Below are 12,276 nucleotides of genomic sequence, written 5' to 3' on the forward strand. Positions count from 1 at the left end.
GCCCAGATGTGGGACCCTTGCTCGCTGTTCCACTGGATTCAAGCTAGCCTGGCTGATGAGGGGTAATACCCCTAAACCGGTCCCAGCATGCGCCTTTCCGGTCCAGAGAAGACCCGGCCTGGTAGTTTGGTCTGGACTGTTCCCATGACGGGCAGTGTTAAGGCTGATTTGCATATGGCTAGGTCCAAACTGGGGTAGCATAGTGAGCAAAAGAACAGTGGATTAAAACCAGGTTTCTTGACTTGGGGGTGAGTGATTGAAAAGTTTCAGCACTAAGTGCATCATCTTGTTGTGCTTGCTATTTTGGGGATGTTTCAGCCCCCCCACTCACCCCTACTCCTCAAGACTTATATTTCCTTTGTTACCTGTGCTTCCTAGACCACTCCCAACTTTTCTCAGGCGACATCCCTGAAATAAACATTGTTTTGTGTTTCTAATGTTCATCCTACTCAACGCAGTAACCTTGATAGCTACGAGGATGACTGATTATGAAACCTCGAACATTGCTTTACTAAATTCTTGCACGAAATGAACCACAAATTAACATTAAGAACAATGAATCATATTGTATGACCAATGATGAAACATAGATTCTAATAATTTGGATAGAGAGTATGTACAGTTTAGGACACAGCATGAAGTATACGGAATCAATAAGGATTGACACGTACTAATGGGGTGAGAGCAAAAACAGTTTGTGCTGTAGATAACTTTAGCTTCATGTTTTATTGTATCATAATGTCTCCATTAACTTTGCTCTTCAGGTGGAGTTTGCCTTTCCGTTCCATTAAGAACTTGACTATGGCCTTCTTGGATGCCACATGCTCTTTCAAAAAATACTTGAATCTGGATCCTGCTAAATGAGAACGTGAAGTTCAAAGGTGGGCATTTGAAGGGAAGAAAACAAGATTTTTTTAAAGCGACTGAAAGGTGAAAAGTGCAGCTTGTAAATGTACTTGGAATCAGCAAACCACACACATGTATATGGCTGTTCTTCACTCAAACTCCTACAAGTATTCCACGATTGTCTAGTCGTATAACTTGAGTTCCTGGTTGGAATATCGAAAAGATAAACCAAAGAAGATGGATATTTACCATCGCTTCCTTGCACGGGTTGTTCTCGTGTTTATCATGCACCTTCGACTGCTCGCCACAGCTCATCTTGTTCTAGTGAATGAAGGTATCAGTGTCGGAAGAGGACAGATGGTGTACTTAACAGAAAATGAACTGAAATTCAGTATCCCTGTAGAGAGAGACTCCTGCAAAGTGGAGGTGGTATTGAACGAACCAACAACGCAGCGAGTCGGGAGGCTCACCCCTCAGGTAGGCATTCTTTAATGGGAGCGATACATAGTTTTATTTGAAGTTGCAGTACATGCATTCATCAAGTAATGTGTTTGCACACTTGTACTTATTTTTACCAGGGATGATGAAATATAAAATCAAATGTGTTGATTAAATTGCTTGTAGATAATTTTGTGAGATGTTCGGTTTTCCTTCCAGCAGAAAACTTCTTTTTAAAGCAAAATAAAAACCTATTTGGCTTTCCACTGCTACTGAATTATGAGTTGTGTAGTATTTCCGATGCAAGCCTGGAGAGTTAAGAGGGGCTAATGGTAGGAATCCTCATTATCTGTATGATGACATGTGAACTTAACAAGCACTGATAAAGGCAATGGTTTGCTCTACGTGTCAACATGCATACTCAACATACAAAGCAAGATACGTACAGACCCTCTTACAGAGAGCAACAGGTTTACGGACCCATGCAAATAGGCCAGCAGGCCTGCAAGTGTTCATGTACACCGATCGCAGACATACATGTTCCCATGCGAACACAGTCCAATAAACGTTTGAAGACCCTTGTACAAGGCCATCATATATACGGGCACCCATGCAAAAACACCAACAGATGTACAAGAACACATGCACCCAGAAAAAATGACATGCATATCAGTAGGCCAACAGACAGATACCCATGCAGACAGATCAGTATACATATATAAGCCCACGCACATGTAGGTGCTCATATATACCGAAAATACACAGTTAATCTATATGCATAGTCAAAACACACAAAGACATACAAACCCATATATGCACACATGAGAATCACACACATATGCACACATAAAGGGGCAGAAAGGGCAAAATCGTGATGAATGAATGCTTACGTTGATCTGAACCACTTTTGTTTCGAGTATCTGGCCTTTGCAGACTGTGATCAATCAAACTGCTGTTTCATTTCCACTTTGAATGCAAACATAAGCAACTCCAGACCAGATTCGGCCTTGATATGGAAGAGCATGGAAAGATGGACAGGAAAATGGGCAGATGGAAAGGTGCTTAGAAGCTGTAAGGGAAAGGTAGGTTTCCTGCAGAATTAGGCCCTCATTATGAGTGGCCTCTTATTCTTAAGGGGGCAGTAAAAGTACTTACTGGCCCGACGGGAATAATAAGATCCAGGGCGATTCTACAGCGGAAAGTGTGAAAATCTAAGGAAAAGTAAAATGAATGAAGGAACCTAATCTGGAATTACCAATTGCCCCAGCAATTCCTTATCTCTAAAAGGAACCTTAGGATTCCACTTGTAACGGCCCTAAATTCACAGGTCTTCCCCTCTACCCCCGCCCCCGGGTTGCTGATAACCATGTTATCAATAACTCTGAGGGTTGGGAAAACCCAAGCCATGTTCTTTCTTGGAGAGTTGCAGTGAGGATCTTAATCTTCAGCAGCAGATTTGTTGAACAGATTGTGTTTCAATGCCATTATATTCGTGTTTGCTTCCTGAATTAATGAACAATATCTCCATCCCTGTTCATTCTTTTTCAAATTTGGTCATCTGTAGACTTTAGTGCACCCCAATTACGCCTTACATGTACGCCCACTTTTTGTTGTCATCCTTTACTTTTTCTGACTTTGTTTTTGCGGGTATTAGGAATATGAGCACTTTACCAATGCTAACCAGTGCTAAGGTTCGTGTGCTCTCTCCTTGAATCATGATAATATTGGCTTATCCCCAATTGGCAAATTTAATTTACTTATATGTCCCTAGTAAAGTGCCCAGGGCCTGTAAATTAAATGATACTAGTAAGCCTGAAGCACTGATTGTGCCATCCACTTAAGTAGCCATCTAAACATGTCTCAGGCCTGCCATTGCGTAACCTGTGTGTGCAGTTTAAACTGACATTTCGACCTGGCAAAAGGCCTATACCTTCCTTTTTAGTACACCTAAGTCACCTTTAGAGTTATCCCTGGACAGCCCAGAGGGCAGTGTGCATTGTATTTAAAAAGCACAACATGTGCTGTTAATACTTTTTCACTACCAGGACATGTAAAACTTAGGTTTCTTTTCAACTACTGCAAGGCCTATATCTCCCATGGAATAATATTGGGATTAGCTCATCACATTTTATAAGTGTAATTTCCAAATGTGACAATATAATTGGTTCAAGATTGAGATCTCTGGAATCCTAATTTAAAATCCTAACTTTTGGTGGATTGAATTACAATTCTGAAAATGTCACTTTTAGACAGTTGGCATTTTGACACACTGGTTTGCGTGGCAGGATATGCGATGCCGCACCAATATCTGTGTTTTACACAATATAATGGAAACTCAATTAATGTTTTCTAACCGGTCTCATAAGACGTGCCCACCTCTCAAGAGCAGCCACCGTTGGTGGTCCTTAATACAAAAAATACACACACAGTAAGAGAGGCACATATATAGAGACGTCTAAACCCAATTCTGAGGTTAGTCCATAGGCCAGAGAGAAGTTACGATGTCAGAGGCAAACCATACTCAGTATGGTCATGAATCCTTTTATTCACCGTTTTGGGTTTATACAAGCAGATTGTGCAAGACAGCCAACGCGTTTCGCCCATGTGGGCTTCTTCAGGGCTGTAAACATAACAATACAACACTGTCACGACATTGTACAACATAAACCCATATACAGACAAACATAATCACATATTGTTAAATACATAAATATCCATAACATGAAACACATATAATAAACATATAAAACTAATGTCTTTTTTATAGACCTGTCTCAAATCCATAAATACTAAACATAAAAAACAAGATTTTGACTTCAAGTGTCAACAGCGGACAAGCTCTCTTACTGTGTGTGTAACAGTTGGCATTTTCTTGCCTGAGTCATTTGGATCCTGCTCATGCCTCTGGTCACATGACTGGTTGTAGTTGGCAGTTGGGATTTGTGTATTCCTCCTAGACAGCTTAGGTGTGAGTGGGCAATCACTGATGGTATGGGAGGTAGGAGATGGCCCCAGCCTCACTTAGACCTGTATAAGCTGTGTCTTGTCCCCACACAAAGGGTTGCACACCTCTTGTAGTTAATCTGGAGCCAGGGCAGGGATGGCAGGACATCTGTGCGCTTCAAATGTATGTGTCAGCCTCTAGAAGAAAGGTCTTCAAACTGTGGGGCGCGCCCCCCTGGGGTGCCGTGGAAGTGTTCCCAGGGGGCCGCAAATGGGTCTGCAATTACATGTAAATGAAGACAGCTTGGAAGCGCAAAACGGCCTTTCTAGGTTGTCTTCATTTACATGCAGCAGTTAAAGTCCATGGAAACGGGCCAGGAAAGTAATTCCGAGTGGAGCAGGGTCAGGGAGTGTGAATTAACGGTCCAAGACAGGCGCGCAACACTCTCTACCGCCCCCTCCCCCCCACCTCAAATTCTGTTGCCAGGGCTGAGGCTACTGGCTTGACCTTGAGTTACATCTAAAGTGCTCCCTACAGTTACGGTTTAGAACCCAGACAAGCGTCTAGGTGTTTTTATTACCTTCGGAAATCGCTGCTGCCTTCTCATCTCATATTAAATACATGTTTATTTCAATGCCATAACAAAAAACAATGACCTACCATATTTAATGTCGATTTGTGAAAATCGGCAGGGGTACAAAATGCCATTATCACATCCCACACAAATCAACGAGTAAGATAGCAGGAGTATCCAGCAATTCTTCCACTTTCACATGTGAGCCACAATAAATACCCATCACATGGCAGTTAAAAGGGTGTGCTATGCCAAAAGAAATTTGCTTTCCACAGAAAAGTCCATACATTTAGACCAATGTATTGAATGTAACGTACATCTTTATAGAGTTTTGTTTATTTATTGGGGCTGTTAAGCCAGTGATAGTGCGCAGAATTATTAGAAGTAAAATGCACAAAAGAAAGATTGTTTTGACATTTAAAAAAAAACCTTCCATATATAAGCCTGCTTACTCCTCATTATATACAGCTGGGTGTATGTAGGTAGGTATATATGCCATTTGTGTGCCATCTACAGATATCTATGAGCAACCTGAAGATATTTGGAACTCTAGCAGGGCTGTCCAATCTTTCACCTGTCACAGGTGATAAAGTGGATATCACTGAGTTAAGGTTAGAACATGTTATTCACTGTGATGCAAATATTGGAGCATGGCTGGTTTCTGTCAGAGATGGCATGGCGAGCAAAAAAATGATGGACTGGAATGCAGCCTCAAGCTGTTATCAGCAGTAGAGAGTAATTCAAGCCTTACACCCATTACTTTTGCGCTTTCATCAGCGCCACGCTGTAAGAGCCTAGACTTGGGTCCTGTGCTCACTCCATCATAGTTCTCAATCACCAGGGCGAATGGGCCAACACAGGTTTAGGGCTGTTTGTGCTCTTGTTCTGAGGGTTCTGGCTCTCAGTCTCAGCACGACTATTCCTATAGAAGCACGGCTAAGGCTAATTTGCTCGTTTCTGTCTGGGGTGATCCTCATGGCATAACTCTGCTCCTCTCACCAGCCTTCATACAATGTTGTTGTCAGCAGGGGCCCTAGGTTCCTCTTTCTGCTGCTTATGCTGTACCTGTACTGTCTTTGAGGTAAGCTTCTATTGCTATTGCCAATGACGTATATGTTTTGTGTGGGAGAAAAACATGCATAAATGGTACTTATACTCTGGCTGTTTAGTGTGTCTTTTGGAAGGTGCAACGCTGCTGCGACTGCCTTTGAAGTAACATTTCAAGTTTGGAAGGTGGAGTGGGGTAATGTACCACATAAGATTACAGCTGTACTACTACCTTTGATTTTAGACCCAACTGCTGGCAGGGAGCATGGTGGCCATCTGGCAACATGCTTCCACTCAAGTTGGCCTGCCCAAAATGTTACCTTTGTGAAACATCTGTTCTATGCAAATTTCACTTGCAGCTCACCTGGGAGAAACCTTCTCCTAGGATTTTTTGTCGAAGGCCCACTAGGCCAAAGTGGTGGAGGTCTGAGGGACAATATGATGATGAGAGCAAAATAATTTTGCACCGGGGAATTGAGGTGGAGAAAAGTAAGAGGGGAGATGAGTTCAAGGGACTGTGGTGGAGGAAGGAAAAGTGAAGAAGTTGCTATGGATCTTGATAGTGATGGGATGAGAAGAGTCAGAGGAGGAAAGACTTTTGTGAAAGAAGACAGAATAGTCCTATGGATAAGTCAGGATTGAAAAAGGAGAAGAAGTGCTATGTGATTGCAGGATTATGAGCAGAGGAGGAACTCAGAAGGAAGAGGGTGAGAAGGAGAACAAGAGAATGAGAACGAGAGAGAGAAAGACTGGAAAGGTTCCTAGAAAGAGCGATCTGGTAGAGCATCAAAGATCCAAAGGAAATGCAAGACCACAAGAAAGTTACAGAGAGGGGAACAGAGAGAGAGAAAGAGAGAGAGAGAGAAAACATTGGGTTGAAATTCAACAGAATTCAGGCTGTAGAATTTCCTGTTCTTGCACTGTTATTATTTTTAGAAATCACTGCAATTTAATATTCCCCTTCTACTAATGTACATATATACGATGCATGCTTGGGTGTTGGTCCTGTGCTGCCATGGACTTCAAACAATTAAAGTACCAAAATGTACCTGATATTTCAAACCCTTTAACCATGAACGGCAATACATGGTTGATCATCTGACGCACCTTAGGCCTCTCAGGCCCTCCTTTTGATTGATCAGTGCAGACTTTCAGAGCCATTTTATTGTTTTTCGTTAACCTTTGGGTAACTGCATATAAAACAATGCACACACCTCAAATAAAAACAAGTCAAACTAATCAAATGTAAAAATGATATTTTACCTTATGAAACCTCAGTTGGCTATTGTGATCACTGCTGATGGCTTAGTGTGTGACCAGACAGAGCCACATAATTACATCCTTATTGGTGCAATGAGGAATAGTGATTTGTTTATAGCACTACGAGGTCCCAGTCTGTGACAGAAAGCACTATGAATGCCATTATTTTAAAATTGTATTACACTGCATAAATACTGTTTAAGGAAAAACAAGTGCTTTAAAAAACAAATTTCAGTGATAAGCACTCATACTATATTTAAAATGTAAATCTATTTTTATTTGTCCATTACAAAATGTGCGCTCTTTTTAATGGACACATATATTACCTCTCGAAAAGAATAAATGTGTGTCACCATGTAGCTGATTGACTCCTCTAATAAAAAGCTACACTGACTCCAAAGCAGCCTATATATTTGATGATTAACCACTGCACACATTTCCATTTCTTTCGGGTAGCAGGCACCTCGGTGAGAAGGCATGCTTCTTCTTCAGTTCTCTACTGTTTCACAGCACAGGACCCCCCCACCCACCCACTGAGTGGGTAGTGGAACTCAGTTATGGCAGTGATACTATTAAAAAAACACGGGGTGCATTTTGCTTACTGGCATTAGGGCTCAAGTCACTATTTTTGCACACAAAACAGGGCCCAAGCAACAGAGGAGGTGGGAGGGGTAAATGTGCTTTTATGTTGCTGTTTTTTACACAAAGTGGCAGAAAACCTGTTTGGGCCTCTGGCCTAAAAGTAATGGCCCTGTTGAGTGGGCACAGGGGACAGCCTGAAGCTGTAGGTATTGTTGGTACAGCCATTGTATTGGAGAGCCAGGGAATACTTGCTGTGCCAGTGCTTCTTTGAAGCCTTGGAGCAATGAACATAAGGGAGAGGAAACATTAGTGTCGGAGGAGACACCTTGATTTGGATATCAGAGAGATGAGAGGGATGCAGAGAGATGAGAGAGATGGTGTGAGATGGGAGCCTATGTTGTTAACAAACGTCTGCACTTATCATTAGTGAAACAGATGCAGTAACACTTTTGCCCAGGGGTCCACTGCATCACACGTTTGAATGTTTTACAATAAAAAGGGTGTATGGGGCTAATTTACCTTGATAGCATAAGGAGAGATGGTGCCCTCTGAGCAAAAATGGTGGGTAGCATGCAGTAGCTCCTTTTCATTCAGAAAGAAACCAGGCTTGTTTCGAGATTGAAGTCAGACATGGTGGGGAAGGAGAGAAACAAGAGGGGATGTTCTGTCTTGAGTGACGCATCTCCAAGCAGAACCAACGCATCTCCGTGGCTGAGCGGCACATCGCCAAGTAGAACCGACACATCGCTGCTGCTGTGTGTATTGGACTTGTCACAAAAGGCTTGCATAGTCGCTGCAACCCTCATCTTAGGACTGACGCATCGCCTTCCGAACTGCCACTGCACAATGCTTTCCCCAACATGGATCCCCACATCTCTCATCAACAGCAACCTCTACGTCAACTCTGAAAAACCTCATTGCTGCATCACCGCTCAACGGAATTGACGCATTGCATCACATCCTGTACATTAGACTTCACATTCTGAGTCCTGTTGATGGGATCCTTAATGTTGATGCTACAGGACCTCACACAACAGCCTCAGCACATCTTGGAACTGATGCATCTTATTGACTGTGCAACGCATCTTCTCCGCTGATCTGGGCAATGCTCCGCAACCAGGATTTAGGGTACTTTATTCTGGGGGCCTAACTGTGCGCCTGTAGCCGGCCGATTCTCTATCGTTGTCACCCTTAGCTTGTGCAGTCTGGTGTGGTCAGATATCTCCAATAGCCTTTGGCGTATTTTGGTGCTATTTGTCACTATAAACTTTAGAATTCAATATCTCCATTTATACCAATTGGATTTTTTTAAGCTGCTTTGGTTGTGGTTTATTTATTAAATTCAGATCTATTTTTCTAACCTGGTGTGGGGTCTTTTTTGTGGTGGTTTTCACTGTTTTAGTGTTTGAAGTGTTGCACCTGCAAGAATGGAGTTTGAGCTAGCCAACATGGACGTCTACACAGTGGCACAGCTCAAGGAGTTCGGCAAGGAGAGGGGGCTTCCTGCTAAGAGCACAACCAGGAAGGTAGAATTAGAAAAGACACTGAGGTCCTAAGCAAAAGCTCACCTTACACTGGTTGAAGCCACAGGAGAGGGTGATGAGATGGAAGGGCTTGAGGAGAACCCCTCTGAGGAACCAATTCAAATGGAGCCTCCAGCCAGAGCAGGGAGAAGTTTTCCTTCTCACAACTTGTCTCCAGAGGAACTGATGGAGAGGAGGGACAAGATGAAATTCAAACTGGAAATGTCCATGTTAAAGATGGAGTCAGAGTAGAAGAAACCAGCCTTGGATGCAAAGAAGGCTGAGTCAAAATGAGTCTTAGAGAAGAAGGCAATCTTGCTGCCTCAAGAACGGAGTCTAAAGGAGCTGAACATCAAAGCCAGGCAGGCAGAGTCCAACCGTGATGGTGACAACACACCCACAGTGTCTGAAGGGGACAAAATAGTTTGCATTCTCAAAGACTTGGAGCCCAGTTAGGTGGTGGAAAATGATACTGACAAATGTACTGGCCAATGTTTTTCGGCCTATAAGGTATCCCTGAGGGTTCACAGGATTCCAGATGAGCACTAGGATTGGGTTGTGAAAACACATGCCTACACACTCCCATGAAAGCCATTTTGATTGACAAGTTTGAACTGACACCTGAAAAGTAGCACCTTGGGTTCAGGGACAGTCAGAAGCTTCCAAACCAGTCCTTGGTAGATTTTGTGGATTACCCCAGTAAGGTACTGAATGGTTGGGTGCGGGCCAGTAAAGTGAATGATTAGAATGGGCCGTACAATCTGATTATGAGAAAGCACATGCTCAGTATCTGTTTTCCAGAGCTGCGAGAGCACCTTGTTGACAGCAAGCTGACTGACCCTAGGAAGATTGCTGAGGAGGGAGACCTCTGGGCTAGCACCAGAGGGTCCAAAAAGATATCTGGCAGGAACTGCCACAAGGGTGATCAGGATTCCCACCAGAAGAAAGGGGGAGAAAAACGTAATAATAAGGAGTTCTCTAAAGGTCCCCGAAATAATTCTCATGGGAGTAGTGGTAGCCAGTCCCAGTCTGACCCTAACAAGAAGGGGTTCTTTGACAAGCAGACAAGGAGGTTGTACCCCAGTGCACAGAGTGCTACAAGTATGGCCACTCCAAGGGCGACTCCAAATGTCTCAAAAGAGCACAGCCCCCCATCGGTGGGCAGACAACTGGGTTGGCAAGTGTAGCGCTAGAGAGGAGGTAGTCCCAGTTAACTTTCAGAAGCCTAGTTTCCCCTGGGGGATAAGGAGATGGCGGCAAAAGCCCATATGCCTGCCAATACTTCAAAATAGAGTCAGTGGGTCACCATCAATGGGCAATGGGTGGAGGCTTTGAGAGACACAGGAGCCAGCATGACTACTGTAAAGTGTTAGCTGGTGTCCTCAGAGCAGGTCCTCCCTTGCACATTGCATCAAATCAGAATCACCGACAATCAGTGAGAGCCATCTACCAATGACTCTCCCCTTGAGGGTCTCAGGTTCTTTAAAAATAGCTGCAAGCCCTGTCATGTCTGTAGATTGTCTGTTTGGTACTGACCTGGAGCACACTGTCTGGATGTTGGGATTGCCTGATTGGTCTGTATGGCCACATGGTCCATGGCTGCCCAGGAGTCAATGGCGTCTGGTGTCTAGAACAATGGCCCGGACAACTGCCATGGAGGGGAGGGGCAAGGTGCATGGGAAACCAGCCCCTGAGGTTCCCACAGTCAAGGTTAACGAGGCACCTAAAGAGGATGCCCCAGAGCCAAACCAGGGTGGACATTGCCGCCCTGAGTGACCTACCTGAGAATGCTGGTTGGCAAGGTGAGGGTGGGCCTACCAGGCAGGAATTCTGCAAGGTGCAGAAAGAGTGCCCCACTTTGGAGGGCCTGAGATGGCAAGCTGAGGCCCAGACAGCAGGTGACACCTCTGGAGAACACTTGATCTTTTGGTAAAATGACCTCATATATAGTGAGCCTAAGTCTTATGGATCTGATAAAGGCTGTGTGCAGGAAACCCACAGTGTTACAGACCTTTGCACTGGGTCTGACATACCCTTGGCAGGACATCTGGGGCAAGACGAGGCCTAGGCCAGAACTTGCTGCTCACTTCTATTGGCCTGGATGCTTTCTGTAGGTCCTGTCCCACCTGCCAGGCCAGTGAGAAGTAAGGGAAAAAGCTCAAGGCTCCCCTGACCCCATTAACTGTCATTGGCACTTTAAGAGGGTAGACATGGACATTGTTGGACCCTTGAACCCCAAGACAGATTTAGGCAACAGGTTGGTCCTGGTCAGGGTGGACCATGCCACTCGCTACCTAGAGGCCATCCCTCTGAGGTCGGTGACTATATCTGTGATGGCCAGGGCCCTGATAGGGATTTTTCCCTGTGTGGGGTTCCCCAAAGAGGTAATGTCTAATAGAGACACCAACTTCATGTCAGGGTACCTGAAGTACATGTGGGATGAGTGGGGAGTAACTTACAAGTTCTCCACGCCCTCTCACCCCCAAACTAATGGTCTTGAGGAGAAATGCAAGAAGACCTTGGAAGGCATGATAATGGGCCTACCTGAGCCCAGGAGGTGTAAGTTAGACATCCTCCTTCCATGCCTTCTCTTTGCCTACAGGGTTTAGCCTCTTTGAACTTCTCTATGGTCGGCTTGTCAGATGTTCTCTTAGCCTTGTAAAAGAGGGGTGGGAGCAAACTCCTAGAAAACTCCCACGGGATGTTGTCAGCTACATGCTGACCCTCTTCAACCAGATGCACCTTTTCTGGGAAAAGACAACAGGCAATATTGAGGCCAGTCACGTAGTTGTGAAGCTCTGGTGTGACCAGAAGGCCACTCTGGTAGACATTCAGCTTGCCAATAGGTGTGGGTTATGGAGCCTGTGGCATCCAGAGCTCTCCCAGATTACTGGACAGGCTTATATGAGGTGAAGGAGCGGAAGGGGGAGTCTACCTACCTGGTGTATATCAAGACCCCTAGAAACCCCTTAAGGTTTGTCCATATGAACCACCTCAATCTTCACTTTGAGGGCCTAAAGTGAACATGCTACTGTGCTGCTGAAGGGCTGCCGCTCCACTGG

At 44.4% G+C, this 12,276-nt stretch overlaps 1 protein-coding gene across 1 annotated transcript in view; it reads left to right on the top strand.

Annotated features, from left to right (window-relative positions):
- The window catches only part of LOC144798715 (FRAS1-related extracellular matrix protein 1-like), a 1,110,445-nt gene that overhangs the window by 90,833 nt on the left and 1,007,336 nt on the right, over positions 1–12,276 (top strand). Inside the window, exon 2 of the mRNA XM_078669731.1 lies at positions 765–1,323. Coding sequence (XP_078525857.1) covers positions 1,084–1,323 — 240 coding nt within the window. The 5' untranslated portion in view covers positions 765–1,083. The remainder of the gene's footprint in view (positions 1–764; positions 1,324–12,276) is intronic.

The sequence above is a fragment of the Lissotriton helveticus genome, chromosome 1_2 (assembly GCF_964261635.1).
Source record: "Lissotriton helveticus chromosome 1_2, aLisHel1.1, whole genome shotgun sequence".
Lineage (NCBI taxonomy): Eukaryota > Metazoa > Chordata > Amphibia > Caudata > Salamandridae > Lissotriton > Lissotriton helveticus.